This window comes from Sinocyclocheilus rhinocerous, unplaced genomic scaffold, assembly GCF_001515625.1.
Source record: "Sinocyclocheilus rhinocerous isolate Xijiao unplaced genomic scaffold, SAMN03320098_v1.1 scaffold432, whole genome shotgun sequence".
NCBI classification, from domain to species: Eukaryota; Metazoa; Chordata; class Actinopteri; order Cypriniformes; family Cyprinidae; genus Sinocyclocheilus; species Sinocyclocheilus rhinocerous.
The window spans coordinates 1664921-1687114 of NW_015627225.1; the positions used below are offsets into that span (position 1 = coordinate 1664921).

Here is a 22194-nt window from a genome sequence, read left to right on the forward strand (position 1 = left end):
GAAAAAATGAAATCGCATCATATGACCCCTTTAAGGAGTTGGCAGTCAAAATTAAAACTGCTGGATGATATATATTCTTCATTCTTTATGACAAACACTATAATGTGAATTACAGAATGTACAACGTTTTTAAAAGGTATCGATTGCGGTGTACAGCGTTTATTATGAGGGGGTAGAATCCACAGCTCAGTACTCACTACTCAATACTCATGAGTACTTTTAAATAGGCTACTCTTTTACTCTTACTCAAGTCGTTTTTTGGACAAGTACTTTTACTCTACTCGCACTACATTTTTTGGAAGGTAATGGTACTTTTACTTGAGTATATTTTTTCAGTACTCTTTCCACCACTGATGGTACATACAATTATAAATACGTAAATTAACAAATTAATTATATATATGAAAAAAAAAAAAAAAATGAACATATCTTAAACAGCCCTTAATTATCTTAATTATTAATAATCTCAGTAATCCAGTATATAATCCAACTTTAAATGGTTTGCTGGTTTTAGCTGGTCTCCCAGCCTGGTCTAGTTTAAAATGGGGTTTGGGTTTTGGGAATTTTTTTTTTCAACAGTGCATTGTACTGCAATCTAGCGCCTCCTACTGTATGTGTGATTGATGCATTGTTTAGGTGATGTGTGTAAACGCAAATACATAAAAAAAACAAGATCTGTTGTTCAAACCTGATAAGACATGTCTCAAAAGCACCATGCAGTCTTGGCTTCACTGAGCTCTGTAATTCATTCTTCCCATACAGATCCAACACATTGTAAACAGAGTGCGTCTCTCTGTAGTTTTAGATGCTTGTGCAATAAGGCAACATCGCAGAAACCATATGATTCAGAACGGATATGGAGTAGATGATAAAAGAGCAGCCGCTTCAAAAGCAAAGCAAGTGTATGATTTGATTTGCATTCTATTGTAGCGGATAGACGCGGACAGGCATTGAGTGGCCTTATGAAATGTATCCTTGAAGCTCTTGAACTCTTTGATAATAGTTTTACTGAGTTATGGCGGTGTACCGGACCTGACGTGGATTATATTATTCAAAATCCTTTGTTCTCAACCGGACTCCACTAAAGATTCGTGAGCAACACGAAAAGGTTGCATTTCGCTGTCACTATAGTCGCAAAAATGGATGTATTGTCGTCGCCCAGAGCTATATATTAAATTGTAGGCTATATATAGCCTACATTATATGTTATAGCCTTTCCAGCTTTATCAGCATACATACAGTACACTAACGTAAAGTGATATACTAGCAGACCTTAACTGCCTACTTTTTTTTTTATTTTGTTGCAAAATGTAAATATAGCTATTATCGCCTAGCTCGAATCTGCTAAATGCAACAATAAAGGCATTAAGATTGATAGTATAAACATCAACATCATTTTCTGCTAAGTTGCTTTGAAAGCAGTGTGTATTGTTTGTGAACAGTGCTATATAGATACACTTGCTTTTTTTAGAGAAAAAATTTGGCTGATATAATGTTTTAATTTAATTAAACATTTATTTCGTACCACATTCATTAGAAATTTACCCTTGGCCTAATTTCAAACTGTGTATTGGTTCTCAGATCTCAATTTAATTTAAGTATAAATCTAGACCTGAGACCCATGAGGCTTCCTTCCTCCCTCTTAAGCTGCAAGCAAATATCCAAATACCATTCAATCTTTTGCATGTCTGAGCACATCAGGTTCTTCATGTTGACAATTATAAATGTAAGAAATGAGATTCACTGTTTTGCCAATATATTTGCCAAATCTAGATCCAGATAATCTCAGATTATCCAGAATTCCACACCTTTTCTTATGTATAAAAGAACCATTCTATAAAAGTATAAAACAACTATACTATTTACAGATTCAAATATATTTGCATTAATGCCTATTGCTTTATGACTCCGCTTCTCTTAAGCAAACAACGTTATTGATGCACGCTTTTATTTAGATGTTGACTTCTAACAGGACCTGATCCAATCTGTGTTTTTCATAATTAGTGTTTGCTGGATATTTTTCTCAAATTGGCTGCTAAGAAAAGGTTAATTATGCAACGCAGAAGCAAATGAATTCACACCTGGCAGAAAGACAGAGTGAGGACACCGATGAACGTCGTGATGGCACAAGAAATGCATATCTGCAACAAATCAAGCACATTCTCCCTCTTACACTCTTAGAGAAACTGTGCTGTTTCATTTTAATCTACATTAATGGTTTTAAATGGGCTGTAAGGTACTTTGCCAGTTTTGGTTTTGCATAACATTTAAAAGCAACTGTATGGTGTGTTTTGCATGCAAAACATGTTTAATGCACATGATGGCTCAAAATATTTTGGAGGATATTTTGTATTTAGGAGACTCATTACGTTTTCTGCCTCTCTCTAACATATTTAGAATGGCATTACGTGTTTGAATAAAGGTATGCAGTTTTATACTGTGCACAGAATGTTCAAAGATTACCCAACTACATTGGCTGAAATGTGCAGCATACAACCCCAGCCCAATGCACTGAATCCCACAATGCAATGTGCTCAACTTCACATTCCATTTCCAGAGTGATGAATGAACTCAAAACTTGCCATAACATAATATAACCCGATCTCATTAATGTGCGTTTCAAAGGCACGATTTTCTGTTTTCTGTTTCTATTTGGCAAACTATTTATAAGCAAAAGTGGACTTTGGCGTGCATATGATACACAATTGGTAGGTTTAGGGGTGTGGGGTAGGTGCGTATTATATGTACGCCAATATGCATGCACGTCAAACACATGCATATCGTATGCACGCCAAAGTCAGTTTCTGTGTATAAATAGCACGTAAAAGAAAAAAAATAATTGTGCCATTGATATACGCATTTTCATGAGACTGGTGTTAGATTTTGCTGTATTTGTCTGAGCAGTAGTTTGGGTGGCTCGCCAATGTACTAGATTTCTATAATACATAAAATAAGTAAGCTTGACCAAAGTTCTTGTGGGGAGAAGAATTTATTGAAGGTAGCAGTGTAGCAGTTCTTCAGCAGTAATGTTAGCATATCTTCCTTCAAACAATCTTAACCCAAGGTACTGTCTGTGAGACCAGACCTTTATACCTGGTAACAAATGTACTACAAACAATAACACCCCATGGAGAGCCAATGATAGTGTAACCTCATGATGACCTGATAGGACCTCTCCCATGGAGAGCCCATGATGCATTGACCTAATGCTGACCTAATGGGCTAATTACATGGGCCATTTGGGCCACGGCACAGTCACAATGTAAATGCATCTGACTAAAGATACACACAATCTTTCACTGGGCTCTAGTGAGCACAGTGTCTCCTTTTCTGTTTTTGCTTGTTTATCATATTTTATGTTTTATTTTTACAACTAAAACTGTTTTATTGCTATTTGTTGTTATGTTGCATATTTCTCATGCCAGCACATACACAACACGACTAGTAAGAGGTAGCTTCAAATGTTTTTGATCTCCTATTAAACATACACTAAGTCGACAATGCCCTTAAAACCTTCACATCTATCCTACGATCAATACCTAAATAAACATATAATGTATAAACATAGAATTTTTAGAGTCATTGTTTCATGAATTGGAGTACGCTGGTTGTGCTACAAGTTTCATTTTAAAAAAGGTTCTTAAGAGTAATTTTTTCAGTGAACTGGACTACACTGCTCTGTATTTGTTTGTGTTTGTTTTTGTGTGCAGCCTGTGAGAACAAATGAATAGAAAGAGTGTTTTCTTACCAGTGTAATTTGTGGTACAAGGTTGTTTTATCTCATCACATTCAATTTAGATTGCAAGCTCACAACTCAGGTATTAATTCGTTCACTATTGCACTGTAGTAGACTCAGGCAGTGCAGGAAACATTGATTGAGGAGCATTAAGCATGCATGCGCAAGAACTTTTGACACAGAACTCTTGGGACGGGAGAGGACAAATGTTTATTTCTGTGGAATGATTGCTTTTTTTTCTGGTCAATACAAGAGTAGCATTAGGTAAACTAATCTGATTACGAGTCCTTGAAAATGTAGCGAGGTTCAAATGCAGATACTTCATTTTTGGATATAACCCAACCCTTAATTCATTGTTTAATTGGATTGTCAACAACATTTTCGCACAAAATACTTTTGACACAGAACTCTTGGGACGGGGGAGGACAAATGTTTATTTCTGTGGAATGATTGCTTTTTTTCTGGTCAATACAAGAGTAGCATTAGGTAAACTAATCTGATTACGAGTCCTTGAAAATGTAGCGAGGTTCAAATGCAGATACTTCATTTTTGGATATAACCCAACCCTTAATTCATTGTTTAATTGGATTGTCAACAACATTTTCGCACAAAATTGGATTAAAAATGCAAAATAGTCACATTTATTTTAGAAATGATAACTAGGTAGTGCTCACTGAAATGAAAATGCAACAGTGATATAATGTAGCACATTGTTCTTCTCTATTGTTCAGTATGCAATATAGGCCTACTGGTACTCCATTCTAAATGTAGTCACATCATAAAACAAGCAAAACTATATTATATATAATTACATATTTTATGCTGCCTGCATGAGTGTATCCTGCCTGCTACATCCATTGTGTACTAATTTGTCATCTGACTGAATTATACTTTTCTTTATTACAAGAACAGTCACTCTAAAGCGGTCTGAGGAGTGCCTCAGTACACAAGGAATGCTCATATACACAATGGTGATTGCTCATAAATCTTCAGGGTTTGAACCTAACCTTTATACCATATGTTGCAAACTAGTACTGTATACTGCCTATTACAACAAACAAGAGATCCACTGCATTGGGGAAATAGTATGCTAGCTAATGAACTGTCTATAAAATGCAAATATTGGGTATTAATGCATAGATTATTTACATACTATACACACCACATGCTGAATTTCTTTCGAATGAAGTGGTGTGATTTAGTATGCATGTTCAACTGGCATTATGCCATTCAGAACTGCCATTAAGATTTTCATGCAGTCCAGTGATTGTTCTGCCCACAGCAGCTCCGTGGCTCCTGCAGTCTGCTGCATGCTTCGTTTCACACCCACACACACCTCCTACTGATTGTCCAACAATTCACATGTGTGTAAGGGTGTGTGTGATGTAGTGTGGGTGGGAGGCGGGCGGACATCCTGCTGAATAGTCTGTGTGTGTGGAGTTTGGGAGGGAGGCACATTTTTGTAGTTATTCAAGAAATAATAGCGAGCATATGCAAGGCTATTGTATGTATGTGTGCATGTTGGGTGAGGGGTTTTAATTTTGGCATGTTTTAATGTAATGTGCACCTCTGCAATGTAATGTGTTAAGTATGAGTCATCTTCCCATGATGCTGGAGCGTGATCCAGACAGGGACTCCCTGAGGTCATTGGGGGTGAAAGGATACAGATCTTTGTCTGGAAATCAGATCACAGCACCAAGTACACACACAATTACTCACGAAGGAAGTGCAGGTTATTCCTAGGCAGCCTTTTTTAGGTCAAATAAATGCTACATAACAGCAGTGTAGGCATGTAAAATAAAATCCCTGCAGCAAATAGTGTCAAAGTTTTTGCTTAATCATTGACACAAATATTGCAAGTTTAATTAAACTAAACTGGAATTCATAATTAAGTCTTATATATATGTATGTGTGTGTGTGTGTGTGTGTGTGTGTGTGCACTTACATATATAAGGTAGTAAAAATTAAGATTAAAATACACTTTGAAAATTAAATTAACATAAAAAAAAAAAAAATCAAATTAGATTAAAATAAATAAACTAATAACATAGTAAAGAAAGACATCTTTAGACATGTTGCATACATGTTTAAAAAATTGAGCTGCATTTTAGATTGCTTTTAGCTTGATAATTAATAAGCTGATTAATTCCTGAGCAACAAATCTGATTATTTGAGCAGGGAAAAAACAACAACAACAACAATCAACAAGTGTTAATCATCAAGAGTGTTCTGGCTGGCCATTATTTCTTGCAGGGCTTTGCATCAACATCAATTACATATACACAAGACTTCCTGTCTTAACACATCTATCTGTGCACTGTGGGAAGAAATGACACGAGTTGTGTTAAAGGGTCCACCAAAGGAGTCCGAAGGAAAAACAGGCAAACGGCCATTAGACTTCATGCACAGCTCTATACAAACAGACAAACAGGCTCACTGATGCATAGCCAAATACTGTAAACTATAAGATCTGCACTGTGATATATCACCGGCCTCTAGGTGGCATTATTGAGCACTTACACACTGACGCAATTAGTAATTAAAGGGGTCATATGATGTTGCTAAAAAGAACATTATTTTGTGTATTTGGTGTAATGAAATGTGTTTATGCGGTTTAAGGTTAAAAAAACACATTATTTTCCACATACTGTACATTATTGTTTCTCCACCTGATTTCTTTGCGTGAACATCTGGGCGGCGTTATGCAAATCTTCCTAGATAGTAACGTAGGTATGTGGGGGCGTGTTAGAACGAGCCATTTTAGGTAGGCGTGGTTGACTCTTAACTTTTATAAAGAATATCTCTTTGGATTTGAGACTTTAGTCTTTGCAACTTTACAGATCTTCTTTATGCACCAAGAGCTTGTAACACTCCAAAGAGAAAGGAAAAATTGAAATCGCATCATATGACCCCTTTAAAAAACACGTTTTTATACAGTCTATGAAAAAAAAAAACACAGAGCTAATAAATAAATAAATACAAATTATGTTCTTAATGTTCATGGTTCAAAAAATGTCTCTCACATTTCTTATGACTTTTTCTACTATGGAAAGTATATGTTTTATATAAATGTTATGCAATGTACCCTATTTTATAGGTGTTACATAAAAATATTGCTCATGTCTGAATTCATTCAGCTCCTACTGCCTGTATGCATCTACTGTAGTATTTTAGCAATGTTCAGAATGCATTTTAATCTTTCCTTTCTCCACTTCATTCTTTTCAAGGTCAAACTAGATTAATTTTTAAAGCCTTGACGTTGTAAAACACGGGAAACTGCTTTGGTATGGAATAAGGAATACCAAACCAGCCAAATAAAAAGTACAACATCTTGCATTACGTCTTCAGGTTTCAGGGTTTTTTTAACCTTTGGATATCTGCTGTTGTATTAAGAGTCTCTTGCGAGCTCTCTAGACTAAATTGCACCTTGCACGGAAAGTCATGGTGTTCACACTGCTCTATAGCCGAGTACTTGCTGTTCTAGCGGATGCTTTTGATTGAAAGAGACTTAGAGTACAGTAATTGTAGAGACGGGCTGGCAGGCAGATTGCCAGATTCTTACTGAAATAGGCCAAGCTAGCAGTAAAGAGCAAGAGAATCGAAGCCATGGTACAGCTGAGTATGTGCATTTGATATCTGTGTACATAATAGCTGTTTGTACTGCTGCAGCCTATGCTGAACATGCACACACACACATATACACAACAAAGGGTAATGAGTGTTTATAATGCCTATGATTTATTTTTGTGAAAAAGATTCATTCATAATTGACTTTATGTCCACACTAAGGAATTTTGCACGTCTATCATTGAGGCCTTAGTCTTGACGCCTTTTAAAAATGTCACAGTTTAGCCTGACATAGCCCTACATTATCATTAGTGTATTTGAGTGCCATTAAAAGCATTTTGCGCTTTGTGCCATCATTTGACTCAGTGAAACATGGCCTTCTACCATGCACACTCCATATCCACCCACTACCATCTCATATAGATGACCATTCATACTCTGTTTTACTCTGGCAACAGATTCACCGGCACGCTGGCAGATGGTCTGTGGTTGCCAGTGGTAACCACTCTCAGCGAGAAGCAACAGTTGCTCTTCTCTGCTCCCTGTGAGAGAATAAAAAGTCAAGAGGTATTGGCATATCGCTGCCTTGTCACAAAATAGGCAAGCCTACAAGACAATTACAATTGACAACATGAAAAAGCAATCCTGGCATGATGGGAAAGGGGATAGGCTACTTGTGCCAGCACTGGGGAATACTCTGTTACATCGATCTCCACTTTTGTTGGTAGAATTTTAGTAAAACATGCTTGGTATGCAATGCAATGATTTGCTTTCCTGCATCCAGTCAAATGCAACTTTAAATGTAATGTTTCCTTATGATCAGCTTGTGCCCAACTGATGGTTAAGTTTAGGATTATTTGATTACCTACCACGTTTTTTTTGGAAATATGCTAGTACGATATTCTTTGAAGTACCATGTAAATACCTTTGCACATTAATATGGAAGTCATTAGCTATATTGTATACTATATCAAAGTTAATACCGTCACAACAGGATAGGTTTTTTTGAAAGGTAGAAGCTGCAAATATGTCATATGAACAAATAACTGCAATAAAGTTTGCCATGTAATTCTAATGAAAATGTTTTAATTTTCTTATAAACGTATTAGATTATAGAAATTACAATTTATAAATTATTGCAAAGGTACACTACGTAACTTTTGCCCCACTAGCGGTTAAAAAACAGCAAGCGTTTTGTGGAAGAACATTGTTTTGGTTGTGCTTCGGCTCTGCTATGGATGACGAAGGCCTATGTATGCTATTTCCCGCGGAATCAGTCCCGACAGCTTTAATACAAATCGTTAATAGGCTATTGGTTTATTAACGTTTTAGTAAAGTACGGACGTGGTTTGGAAGATGGATTTTTTTCCTTTGCGCTCTAACATTTTGTTATTTTTTATTTAAAAAATGACAAAGTGTAGCTTTAAATGTTGCAATTTACTTTGTGTGTAAATGGCTGTGATCATACAGCTGAGATCGTGCAGTATCAGTAAGTGGCCAGAGAGGGGCGTCAGTAGAGGGGTATAGGAGAAAGGGGCTGGCCGAGAACTGTCTTCAAACCAATGATCGGCAGAAGCTCATGCGCTTTTACACTGAGAATTCGGTTCAGAGCGGAACACACTGACAGCATCAGCTCCTCTTTTCATGTGTCTGCGTGCACACCGATAGTGAGTGTCAGTTGAGAAACCATCGTATTACAATAACATCTTTTATTTCATTTCCTCGGAGGGGACGCGTTTCATCGCTGCAGACGCACGGCGCATGTTCCTCTTAAACCCGAGTCCCACCTGTGTGTGAGTGACTGACTGGGAGAGATTTGTTCATTTCCAGGAACGGGGCTGTGCAACTCCTCTTCATCGCCGGACCGAGAGGAGAATCCGTCAACGTCATTTAAACAGGAATAACTGCTTCGATTTTTCTTCGGAGTGACTATGCGCGTCCTGTGCAGATTGTGAGAGAGAAGAAAAGTCGCCCATTTGCTCCTGATCCAAAGGGACAGACCAGGTAGTTCCACAAGGGAATACACGGGCTCGGAAGAAATTCCCGTCAGATTTTGAGTACTTGAGAGAGATAAGAAGGAGCGTACACAATGCCACTTGCTCAACTGGCAGAACCATGGCCCAAAATGGAGCTGGTGCAGTTGGAGACGGAGGTGAGAAGTGGTGAAATCACAGCACTAAAATTAACTGATTTAATGTGTCATCAGGGTTACTCTATCCGTGCCAGAGGTCCACGTGTTTGTCATGGGGAGTTCATTAGGAAAACGGCAATCATAAAGAAATGTGATACTTTAAAATAATTGTAGATCACTAAACACTGGTGCAGAGTTCTGCAGGTATGGTTGACTGTCTTTACTCGATGTTCTTTTGGAGCGCGAGCATGACGTGCCGCGTGAAGTAGCGCAGGTGAGATGTTTTGTAACACTGGAGGGTCATTCCACAGAAGGGTGTCCCACGTAACCATGTGTAAACAATGACTTTAAAAATGAGAAGCTATCACTACCCTTTGCTATAACTTATAATAGACATGTTCTTTTACGCAAACAAAAATCCAGAAACTTTCTTCATGTGGATACATGTTTTGGCTGGTCTCTAACCTTGTGTTTCCAACCAGATTATTTATCAACAATGTTATCATCCAGACTCCTGTTATTAACAATTCAATTGAAAACATAAAGCACATGTGTCTTTTTAAAATGGTTTTACCTTAATATTTTGTTAGATTTGTTAGTAATGGATGATTTTAAATACTCAACTCTGATACTATGATTTTGCACAGTAGACCACAGAATACGTTTAGAAATATCAACAAGAATTCTCTTCTATTGACCACCTTACAGTGTCATGGCCTTGGGAACAAGGCTAGAAATGAATAAATGAACTGCAAAACTGTCAACCCTGTTATTACAGTATATAAGTCATAGCTTTAAAACATACATGCATTTTTTTTTTTACATTTGCTTGAGGTTATATAATGAACCTTATTAACACTTAAGGACGTTTTTCAAAATCAGAAAGAAAATTACATAAAAATTTCAAAAATGCACCAATTTTGTGGAATGACTGCAGCTTTTATTATCTTTGAACTCTAGTGGAAGAATATTGGTTTTCTTATGTTGTGCTCAGTGAACCAGCTGTTTTCCGTTGTTTCTTGCTGTGCATTTTGTCTTCTCCGGGGTACATGTGAAATGTCAAAAAAATCAAATAAATAATACAGAAGTCTAAGGTCATAAGAAACTCTGGGAAATAGTACTTTCTGAATTATTGTGCTCTCTTGAATTTGTGTAGCCAGACTGTTTGTGGTGTGTGGTACAAAACTGCTGTTTTTTTAATGTTTTTTTTAATTTTTATTATTGCTTTAAAACCATCATAACAATCTCAATAACAGCCACGTGTTTGTAATAATTCACTGGAATCTGTAGTATAAGATGAACTTCTGTCAGGTTTAGCATTCATACAGTGAGATGTTTTTTTTTTTGTTCAAAAAGTTTACATTTCCTTTTGATTTACAGAGATATTTTCAGACATGCTGGTTTGAGGAATCATATCTTTTGATCACATGCACAGACCACAGTGCTAACAGCTCTGAGAGCTAAACTCCTGCTTTATTTCAGTGTTGCACTACAGTAAACTTTCAACCGTTAGCATTGCACAGCACTGGACTTTGCTTTTCTTCAGCAACTTTGGCTGGAGGTCAAGTTTATGACTACAGGGCAAGCTGAGACAATATGGCCTGTGATGTCCATGATTAATGAGAATGGAGGAAAGACGATTTAATTTATTTTCTTGCTCTCAGACTAATGCTGATCTCTTTTGAGAATCGCTACAAGAGACATGTTTTATAGGCTTTTGTTCCCGTCATTGTAATCTGTTCAATTTTAAGCTTAAATTAACTTTCTTTCTCCCTTGCCTTCTGGTCGCTCACCCCTTTAATGGGTTCACCAATCAGGCGACAGCAGGTTCCCTGCAGAAACATTTGCTGTACTTCTCAGTCCTTTGAGTGAAATTCTTTCTGGAGATGAGAAAGAGAGGCAGAACTGAGCAGAAATTAATCTAGATTTATCAATTTTGCAGAATAACTGTGCTGATTAGAATCTTGCTACAGCATTTCAGCAAGTACCACAAGACTGAAAAGTGCTTCCTGATGTAGTCTAGGCCAAGTAAGTACTATAGGAACTTGATACAACTAGGTACAAACCGCCTGATTTGTATAAAAAATTAATTTCCGCTTCTTGCTCACTGGCAGTTTTTACATACTGCCAATGCTTAAAGGGCCTCCAAACACACATTATGTGGAATTTAACAAGATGCCTGGAAAACTGTCGCCACAGTCTGTGTACCGCCATATAAAGTTCTTGAGGAAAAAAAATCCATATAATCAATAAGCTGGGAAAAAAGTTTTCTTTAGTGTATGTATTTTCATGCACATTGTTACAGTCCAATTTTAGACATGTACAGTATTTAGCTATATTGCAGTTCCTCATATGGTTACTGGTTGACTGCTTGGCAACTAGAACACTTATTGCTAAAAATTTACCCAGGCCTTTTGCTACAGATGTGTGAGTTAATTCTTTTTTGGTTTTATTCCGAGCACCTGCTGTTCACCTTTTTGTTGGCTGCCATGCTCTCTGGGGTTCAGCAGTGATTTGTGTTTTTAATCATACATACTGCACAAAGATGATTGGTATCATTATTTCAAAAGCCTGTAGTTACATGGAACCTGGAGCTTGTTCAACAAGGACTTTCAACCCTTTGGAGACTAGATGTTGGAGAACAAAGGAGAGCATTTGAGGTTGTATGCTTCCATTAAAGGACAGGCGTTCTGTGAGCTCTAGGAGTCACAAGTTCTGTTCTCGCTCCATCACCGGAAATGTATTCCTGTGAACCCGGGAGCTTCCCAGATTTGCTGGAAGTGTGTTGACGGTATATCATAGCGTATGAGGCCCGGTCTGTTCCCCAGGGAGGGGTTATGTTTCACTCGGAAGAGCCAGTTTGACTGTGTCCTACGAGCCAAGCTGTGAGCTTTGAACTGAGATGGAGTCAAAAAAACAGAATTCAGACATTAGTTTTGGTGGATTCATGTACATTGAGCAGATGTTCTCTGCTCTAGATGCTTTCAGTTTCCTTCATGAGTTCTAAAAGAATAGCCTATTTTAAAAGAATATTAATTAAATTCAGTCCGATTTCTCCCACTTGCTTTCTTGCTCTTGCATTTCCTTCGTAAATACCGCACACACAATGCCACATGCTTCCAGCATATGTTCCTCGGGAATATCAGATTTTTAAACTGTGTGTTTCCAGTCTCAGCTGTCGGTGCGTGCAGCGGTTTGAAACGTGAGAAGGCATAGCAGCGCATGATGGCCGAGAATATGGAGATGATGTGATCCGGAACTCTGAACTAAAAGCCGAATTTCTTCCTGTCATCTCTTTTTAAATCCCTGCCACCTGTGAACACCAGTCAGAGTCTCACTCTTTGAAAGTATTAAACATTTAGTTTTAATGATTCGATTCATCTATGATTTCTTTGTCTTCCTTTCCCTTCGTCTCTCTGTCTAACTTTTCTTCTTCCATATCACTCCTTGCTGTCTGTTTCCTTTCTTTTAACCAGGGCTCACATATTCTGTCAGACCTTCATCTTTGATGTCACATTCATAGTCGTTCAGTCTTGTATAACTGCTTACCATGCAGCCTTACATGCTTGTCAGGTTTGACACTGAAATAGGCACAAATGTTTTGTGTGCATGTCAAATGCCTGAATCATCAGCAAGCTGACATTTCTGACTCGTACTGTTTTTTATTTATTTATTGAAATGCTTATTTATTTACTTTCATTCGTTCCTTCATTCTTTAATTTTCTTATATACATACAGTGGTGGCCAAAATTATTAGAACACTTTTCACCAGCTAAAAAATGGTTTTAAGTAAGTTATTTCTATCTTTTGCTGTAGTGTGTCAGCATTCATTTTGCCAATAATTGTAATAATCCAGTGAGATTTTTGTTTGCACAAGGAGTCTGACAACAGCCAGTGCTCCACACAGAGATCTGATCTGATCATCATCCAGTCTGTCTGGAATGACATGAAGAAACAGAACAAAGTGAGACAGACTAAATCCAGAAGAACTGTGCCAACGTCTCCAAGATGTTTCAAGAGACCTACCTGCAAAGCTACAATGCTGTTAAAAGTTTTAGGCACTTGTGTAAAAATGCTGTAAAATGAGGATGCTGTCAAAAATAATGTCATAAATAGATTTTCTTTATCAATTAACTTCTATTAAATAAATTAAATTAACATTTGGTGTGACCATCCTTTGTGTTTAAAGCAGCTTTTGCCCTAGGTGCACTTGTGCATAGTTTTTCAGGTAGCTTTGCAGGTAGGTTTCTTGAAGCATCTTGGAGACGTTGCCAAGTTCTTCTGGATTTAGGCCCTGTTTACACTAGTGCGTTTTCATTTTAAGACGGCATTTTAAAATGAAAACAATTTTTGTCTACACTGGCGTTTTCACTGCGTTTCAGAAACGATCTCCGTCTACACTACACAACCGAAAACGCATGTCACATGACTATTCATGCCGGTACAACCATAGATATGTATAGGTAGATTTCCTATTATTTAGATGGCGGATGCGTCTGCGTGCTTGGAGCAGTCGAATGGGGAATCTACCTATACATATCTATGGGTACAACAATGAGCATGATGTTATTGTTTACACGGTCGTCAAGGATACGCAGAGAGAATGTGGGCAGCCACGCCATCGTTTTCAAAAGTCTCCTTTTTGGTCCGTTTACACTGAAACCGTTACAGTTTTCAAACAAAAACGGGGTCTGCAGCGTTTTCAAAAGTCTCCGTTTTCAACCTCAATCTACCTATACATATCTATGGGTACAACAATGAGCATGATGTTATTGTTTACACGGTCGTCAAGGATACGCAGAGAGAATGTGGGCAGCCACGCCATCGTTTTCAAAAGTCGCCTTTTTGGTCCGTTTACACTGAAACCGTTACAGTTTTCAAACTAAAACGGGGTCTGCAGCGTTTTCAAAAGTCTCCGTTTTCAACCTCGAAAACGCCAGAGTAGTGTAAACGACAGGCGTAACCATAGCAAAAGTTATGCGTTTTAAAACGAAAAGGCACTAGTCTAAACGGAGCCTTAGTCTGTCTCACTTTGTTCTGTTTCTTCATGTCATTCCAGACAGACTGGATGATGATGAGATCAGATCTCTGTGTGGAGCACTGGCTGTTGTCAGATTCCTTGTGCAAACAAAAATCTCACTGGATTATTACAATTAATGGCAAAATGAATGTTTGGAAATGTAAACTGATAATTCCTACTGACACACTACAGCAAAAATAGAAATAACTGACTTAAAACCATTTTTTAGCTGGTGAAAATACTAGTGTTCTAATCATTTTGGCACCACTGTATTTCCTTCCTTTATATATTTATTTCCTTTTAATTTGGCTTTCTTTTACATTGCCCTACATTGCTCCTTTCCTCTCTCTCTTCTGATATCATTGGTGTGTCCCAGTCAACAGCATCACCTGATCTGTAGGTTAAAGGTGAGATTACAAAATGGCCTAGTTGCATGCTCCTGCCGCTCTAAGGAATAGTATGACCTATTCGGGGACTTCAGAAGCATCTAGAAACTCAACTCCCACTTTATCTGTCAGTCAGTCGCATTATGAGGAAGTGAGTCACACGTAGGGACAGGTCTGACTTTTGATATTGGTTTCTTCAGGGCTTGAAAAAAATGAGTTTCTTCTCTTCACCTGTAGTCCATATGAGTTTTTCTCAGTCTAAGGGAGCTGCAGAGTTGATGTTTGACTGGACTAATATTACATTTTACTTAAGGAATCAGATTTTCATTGGACATCAAGTGGTGACCCAATTCAGCACCAAAATAGTTTATCATACAAAGTTCAAGAAAAATGTCTTTACAATCAAACATTGAAATCCATTAATTAGCCATTAACAGGACATAGTCTGAATAGGGAAATTGGCATTTCTAAAGGTCTCTTGAAATTTGATGGTTTCATGCTTATGAAAGCCATTAATTCAAACCACAAAACACATTGTGGTCATCACAAACCAGATTTAGCCTTGTAAGGGAGTTTTTATTTAATTTATTTTGTTTTGTTCATGCTTTATGAAGATGAACACGTCACACAAAATGTCCATGTTAGCATCTGTCTGATTTGACTAGCTTCTTCTTTTTTTCCTCAACAATCCTTTCCCTTTCCTCTTTAAAGGTAAGTCTGTTTATTTTGCTATGTGTTTTATTATTTGCACTTGTTTTGTTTTGTAGCAACCCTGTCTATTCTCTCCTGTCATGCACTTGTTTCATTAATGGCCAAGTCACTTAAAATACAAGCCTTTTAATTCCATTCACACCTCTTTTTTACCTCTCTCTCTCTCACACACACTTCCTCTCACCTCTCTGAGGAACACTTTGGTCCCAATTACTTGCATGCTATTTCTGTAACAGGGTCACATTATGAGAGAGATGTTGTTAATTTTTTGCAGAAAACTCTTTTAGTGCTTTCATTTGCATTGCATTGTCAGGAAAAGAGTTTCAGGGTCACATGTGACCAGTGGCCATAATCTGTTATGTTGTGTTTTTGCTTTGGTTTGCTCATGCATTTTATGTACATTCCATCTTCTTGATCTTTGTGTGTGTGTTTTCTTCATTATGTTAATAATAGTTTGGGGTTGTCTTTCTAGAAAGCCAGAAGTTGTGCTGAAGTTTCAGTTCTATTCTGTTTGTCCTTTTAACCTCCTGAAAGCACAGACATACTTTAGACATGTACACATGCTATTTTATGCGTTTCTATTTTTTATTTTTTTAAACACCATCAATTTGTTTTATTTTTGTACATGTCTCTGACCTTTCACAAAATGTAAGTAAAAAAATCTGTTTCATTCTCTTAGAGACCCTACAAAACAAAATATTATGTTGTACGTCTTATATGATTTCAATAACATGGATTCATTAAAGTGTTGTATGCGTTAAACGAGTGCAGTGTTAATTAAGCACAGCTCATATTTCCTTATCAGTTTCATTACAGATAGCTGATGTTCACAGCTCACTTTGACACAGTCTGTTAATAATTTATGTAACTGCATATCAATTCTTGTATAATTCATCTTATATTTTAAAGCGTGTGTCTGAAGTGTGTAATTTCTGTGCCGCTAGTGTCGTAAAACATGTCGTAAAAATAATGAATTTTTTCTATTGTTTGGTAGATAGTCTTGCTCCAAACTTATGGCATTGTTCGCAAAGCTCAAACATACCGCCACATTTTTTAAGCTGTTTTTGATGAGAAAACCTTATAAATGGTTTAGATAAATTGTAGATTTATATTAGAATATTTTATTTTATTTTATTGTTTTATTTTATATTATTATTTTACTTAATTATTTAGCTAAAACCATGGTCCTTGGTGATTCATAAAATGCAAATCCACAGCTACCTTCATTTTGAGAGTCAAAAAAACATATACAGGCAATGAGGCAACACAAAATTAATACCCATGACTCCTGATGATATATTGAGGTCTTATGAAGCAAAGTTATTCAGGGCTCCAGACAAAAAAATTTAGTAAGGAGCCATTGGCTCCTATAAGCAAAAAACGTAGGCGCCAAATACATTTTTTAGGTGCCACAGAATAAACGTATTTTATTATTATTATTGTTTATTTATTATTTTAACATTTCAATCATACTGTCATGTGTTTATGTCTCATCTTTTCTTGACTTTATCAGCATTTTAATCCATCTTGTAGATGACCTGGGGACTAAGGTTCACTTAAAGTGGGAACTAAATGTATTTTCCAAAAAATATACAGTCACAAAGAATTGTTCATTACACAGAATCTGTACCAATATCATGGACCATAAGCATCACTTGGCCACTGAGTGTAGTTTGGACTCCTCCTAAATGCATCCTATAAATGTTGTCATATGTCTTTCACACTTCATTCTGTTTTTCTTCATTAGTAAAATGCAATTTTATAGGAGGAGTTGAATCATGTAGGCAACAGGTTAAAGGGGTCATATGATGCTGCTAAAAAAAACATTATTTGGTGTATTTGGTGTAATGAAATGTGTTTATGCTGTTTAAGGTAAAAAAAAACACATTATTTTCCACATACGGTACATTATTGTTTCTCCTCTATGCCCCGCCTTTTTGAAACGCGTCGATTTTTACAAAGCTCATCGGTCTGAAAAAGCGAGGTGTGCTGTGATTGGCCAGCTATCCAGTGCGTTGTGATTGGCCGAATACCTTGATGTATTTCCTCAGCGACCAGCACGGATCAGCTCTAGGCATGGCGTGGGCGGCAACAACAATACTATAGCGAGAATAAAAGTTACGCCTTCTTTCTTTGCGTGAACATTTGGGCAGCGTTATGCAAATCTTCCCACATCGTGACGTAGACGTGGGGGTGTGTTAGAACGAGCCGTTTTAGGTAGGCGTGGCTGACTCTTAACTTTTATAAGGAATATCTCTTTGGATTTGAGACTTTAGTCTTTGCAACTTTACAGATCTTCTTTATGCACCAAGAGCTTGTAACACTCCAAAGAGAAAGGAAAAATTGAAATCGCATCATATGACCCCTTTAAGTAAAAATTTTAATATGCAATAGCGCAAAAATATAGCAAAATGCTCCTCTTTAGTTATTTTTATAGCTGATTAATGAGCTTATGGACACCGAATGGTTATTCAGAGATAAATTTATTATTACGTTGCAATGTTTACAAGCTTTACACGTTTTCCGCAGTTTGACACAGAATGAGCAATTACATGAGACATTTCAGTAAGTTGTACTGTAGGCTCTCATATAAAATAGCCTACCTTTTGATGTTAATTCATGTTCATTATGTACTATAGTAGTAAAGAGAAGGGGTTCACTTGCCGCTTGAACTGAGGCGCTAAAGCGATCGCGCCTGCTGCATTAAAGAGCGCCCAAACCGTATTTATTGTTTGAATTTCGTTATTAATTAGGCATAACTTTAAAGCTGATACTTTGTTTATTAAAAAGTAACAAGGCACAAAGCTTTTTGCGATTACTGAATGGCAATGCGCTTCAAATAATACGAAGTTCACGCATTAACAGAACACAGCATAGATTAAGATCTTGATAAGAAGAAGCCATATTAGTAATGATTATAAACGAGAATCATTAACGATATTGCCAATATCCACACAGCTGACAGCTTTACCCGTTGTAGTTTGTTCAAGTTGTGCACGAAATAGATGCTGCTTTTGTGCACTTTCACTTCGCACGTCTCCGTCATTTCGATCTCTCTTGCGGTGCTCAACTGAGCTGCGTTTAGCAGGTGTGCGTCAGCGCTGGTGTGCTGCAGAGATGAGGATGGTTTCAAACTCTTTTTTTTCCCACTAAAACTTTGATGCGCATCGTCTCAGTTTAATACGTGAACATAACAAAAGATGTGATCGCAAAACAATCAGGAAAAAAGGCATTACATGCAAATTTTTAAGTCATAACCTGTAAATATATAGTTGCCAGTGGCGACCTCAGCAAAAACTTCTCGCAAATTAATATTTTTGTGTTTTAGTCGCAGTCTGGAGCCCTGTTATTTGTAGGCATTTATGCCCTTTTTTGTTTGTTTTTTTGTTTGTTTGGGTTTGTGCATCACAGTTGTAGATGGTGTTTTTGTTGTTGTTAATATAAGTGTTTGTGGATGACCAGAAGTCTCCCTTCACAATTTGGAGACTATCAGAGTCTGCTCTTTCCAGTTACCAAGGAAACTTCTTTACCAGACCTCTTGTGCTTATTGTCGACAAAAGTGACATTGACGGTAAACTAGAGCTTTTCTAAGATGAGTTTTCAGAGCAATTTCAACTTCCAGAGCACTTGAGTGAATCGATCTGAAGCCAGCATAAATGAATGAAGCTCTGACTTCACATGTGAGGAATCCTTGATCTTTGTCTGTTTTACATTTTTCTCTGAGCAGCCAGAAGTGTTTTCTTCCTTCCTCCTATTCTTTTTATTTTTGTCTCTTTCATTTCCTTCTCTTCTCGCTCAAGGTTCTGTATTGAATGAAATTGAAAGCGATAGCCTGTGCAGGATGTGATTCTTGTGTTTTTCTGCCGGGTCATGAGAGAATTCACAGTTTGAGCTGCAGAAATCAGTTGGTCGTGCTGGTAAATCTACAAATTCAGAAAATGAATAAACCGTACATACATTCTCTCTTTGTCTTTACATGTTTAATTGTTTGTGAGGAAGAGACTGATAGAACTTCATTGTGTGTTAAGATATAAATAAAGAAATTGTTTGTTGAGTTCTGATGAATTGTCTGTCACACAGATAAATGCTTCTCCTAATGGAAAAATGAAGGTGAAATAGCATGAGGAAGTTCTGTCTACATGTTTTTATAGAATTTACATGTATTTTACATGTATTTTGATTCTGGGTGGTTGTGGTTTGCTCTCATCTGAAGAGTTTTTAAGTTACTTAATGTTGGCCGCCTATCATCAGATACAATTCCCAGATGCAGGCATCAATACAGTTCCTAAATGCAAACATTTTATTTTTAGTTCTCTGTAAGGCTTTTTACACTTAAACCTCTGATTAAAGTCTCTTTTAGCTAAATGTGTGCAGATCAAACAATGCAGTGCTAGATTTTTACTAGAAGTTGTTTGCAACAGTCAACCAATAATACCTCAGTAAATATTAATGCACTTTGTAAAGACACTTTGTATTTACTCTGATTTATGTGTTTAGTTTCTGAAAAATCTTGAACCAGAATAACTTTTGTTGTATATTTCAGACTATTTAAGACAATCAAAACATTTTTTTTGGTAACATTTGCACAGGTGAACAAGAAACCAATATTCTGCAATGTTCCTTAAAAAAAGATTTTATGGTGACTTTAACACAGGGTATAAAGTGTACAGTTTAAAGTATAATTAAACCCTAATTAAATACTAACCTAGTAGAAGTACAGTATAAACCATGAATAATTGTAAATGTCTTTTATTAGTGCTGTGCAGTGAAATCTGTTATAGAATTACATTTGAAGACCCAGCTTGTTGGCAGAACATGCTCAAGCACATTCACAGAAAGAACTGTGTATGTGAGTGTATAAGGAGCAAAGCCTGTTTAAATGCCCCAGGAGCTGTTGATTATGTCATCTAGGCATAACACGCTTTTATGATTTTGACACCACAGCTGTGAGCCTTCAAGTACATGCGTGCACACATGCTGTGGCAGTTCTCACGATAATAAGCCAGAGGATCCAGCTGTAAACACACCTGAACTGTGTTTATGTACACTATTTTGAAGGCTACGCGATTGCAATTATTTTGCATACAAATAAATGGAGTTTTCAAATGAATGAGTTAAACTTGATGTTTAACCTGTTTTAATTAACCTGTTTAAAACAATTCCCACGTGGCACCTCAAGAAGTGTTGTGGCTAGTGTGAAGTTTTCGTACTTACTAGTTTTGATGACTTATTATTCTTAATTATGGAAAGTAGTAAAGCGCAAGTAGTTGTGTCCAAACTAGTGCGGCATATACATATTTGCATGAATCTCTTTCTGCTTCTCTTTCAGAATGGGCAGAGCACCACTGAGGATGGGGTCACTTCAGCTGTTAAGGTAGGACCCAGCTGACCACACTTGCAAACACACTTCCAGATGTTCGGGACAGTTATAACAGATTTCTTTTTTCAAAAACATCTAGAAAAACTTATATTTTCCAGCAAATCTAAAAACATGCTGCTTTCACATGTTACTCTTGTTTATCCATCTTTCTGAATTCATGGGTAATTTGCAGGACAGATTCTTCTTTTTCTGCTGGTCGTGTGCTCCATTCTCACAATTTCTCGCAATCTCTGTCCCATGGGTAACTTCACTTTGGTGACATATTTAAATTATCACAGTTTGCAAAAAGAAGAATGTTTGTAGGTATAAAAATGCATCAGACATTCATTAAGGCCTGATAGGACAAATGGTCAGCTAGGTCAGCTGCTCCCAACTTTCTCACACTGGCCATCGGGCCATTCGTGATGTTGAGCCATGAATTTGAGTCATACTGCTGCTCATGGGTCGCGGAAGCTGGGGGGCCGCCCAGGCCCGGGTTACTTTTGAGGTCTGGTACAAATATGACATGGGCTAGAAAAATACATATGAGCCTTATTGCCTATGTATGCATGTTTAATCATTAAAAGATCGCAATCTTGATTCAAACACACGCGATCTTATTCCTAAATGACGGTGATTCTGCTATGTCTATTAAACCTTTGAAATCACAATCACATCGGAATATTTAAACCTGCTTTTGCGCAGCCGCTGATCCAGAGAGAGCAGTGCTCATTAGGCCTGTCACAATAACAACTTTTTATTGTGCGATATAATGCCCCAGAAAGATTTACGATAAACAATATTATTGTCATTTTAAGACCATTTTATGCCACTTTTTATAATCATAATATAAAAGCTTAATAATGCAAGAAGGCCAACACACTTTCAAATGACAACAAACTTTTAATTCTTAAGAATATTTAGATCATGGAAATTAAGTATCAAAATATTAGATACCTTCAAAAACAGACAAGTCGATATATTGATTATTGCGACAGGCCTAGCACTCATCATGTAAAGCTTTGTTTGAAACAGCTTCACAAACAGTCTACTTACACATAACGAAAGTATTGGTAAAAGTTTAAAGTCCGGATGTAGACTCTGATGTTGCGGGAGCCGCGATCAAAATGGGTCTTTGAAAGTAATGATACGCTGCAAATAATGATTGTATATGTTACATTACACAGTGAGTGTTAAATGTATTTGATGTCTGAATCATTCATTCAAGAGATTCAAAACGAAACAAGTCTTCATTTATCTTCATTTATTTAAAATGATTTTTTT

General features: G+C 37.0%; 1 protein-coding gene across 1 annotated transcript in view; it reads left to right on the top strand.

Moving 5' to 3' along the window:
- The first annotated feature begins 8853 nt into the window (after positions 1-8853).
- Positions 8854-22194, top strand: part of LOC107721568 (ribosomal protein S6 kinase 2 alpha) — a 66244-nt gene continuing 52903 nt past the window's right edge. Inside the window, exons 1-2 of the mRNA XM_016529675.1 lie at positions 8854-9455; positions 20881-20925. Of these exons, the coding sequence (XP_016385161.1) occupies positions 9393-9455; positions 20881-20925 (108 nt within the window). The 5' untranslated portion in view covers positions 8854-9392. The remainder of the gene's footprint in view (positions 9456-20880; positions 20926-22194) is intronic.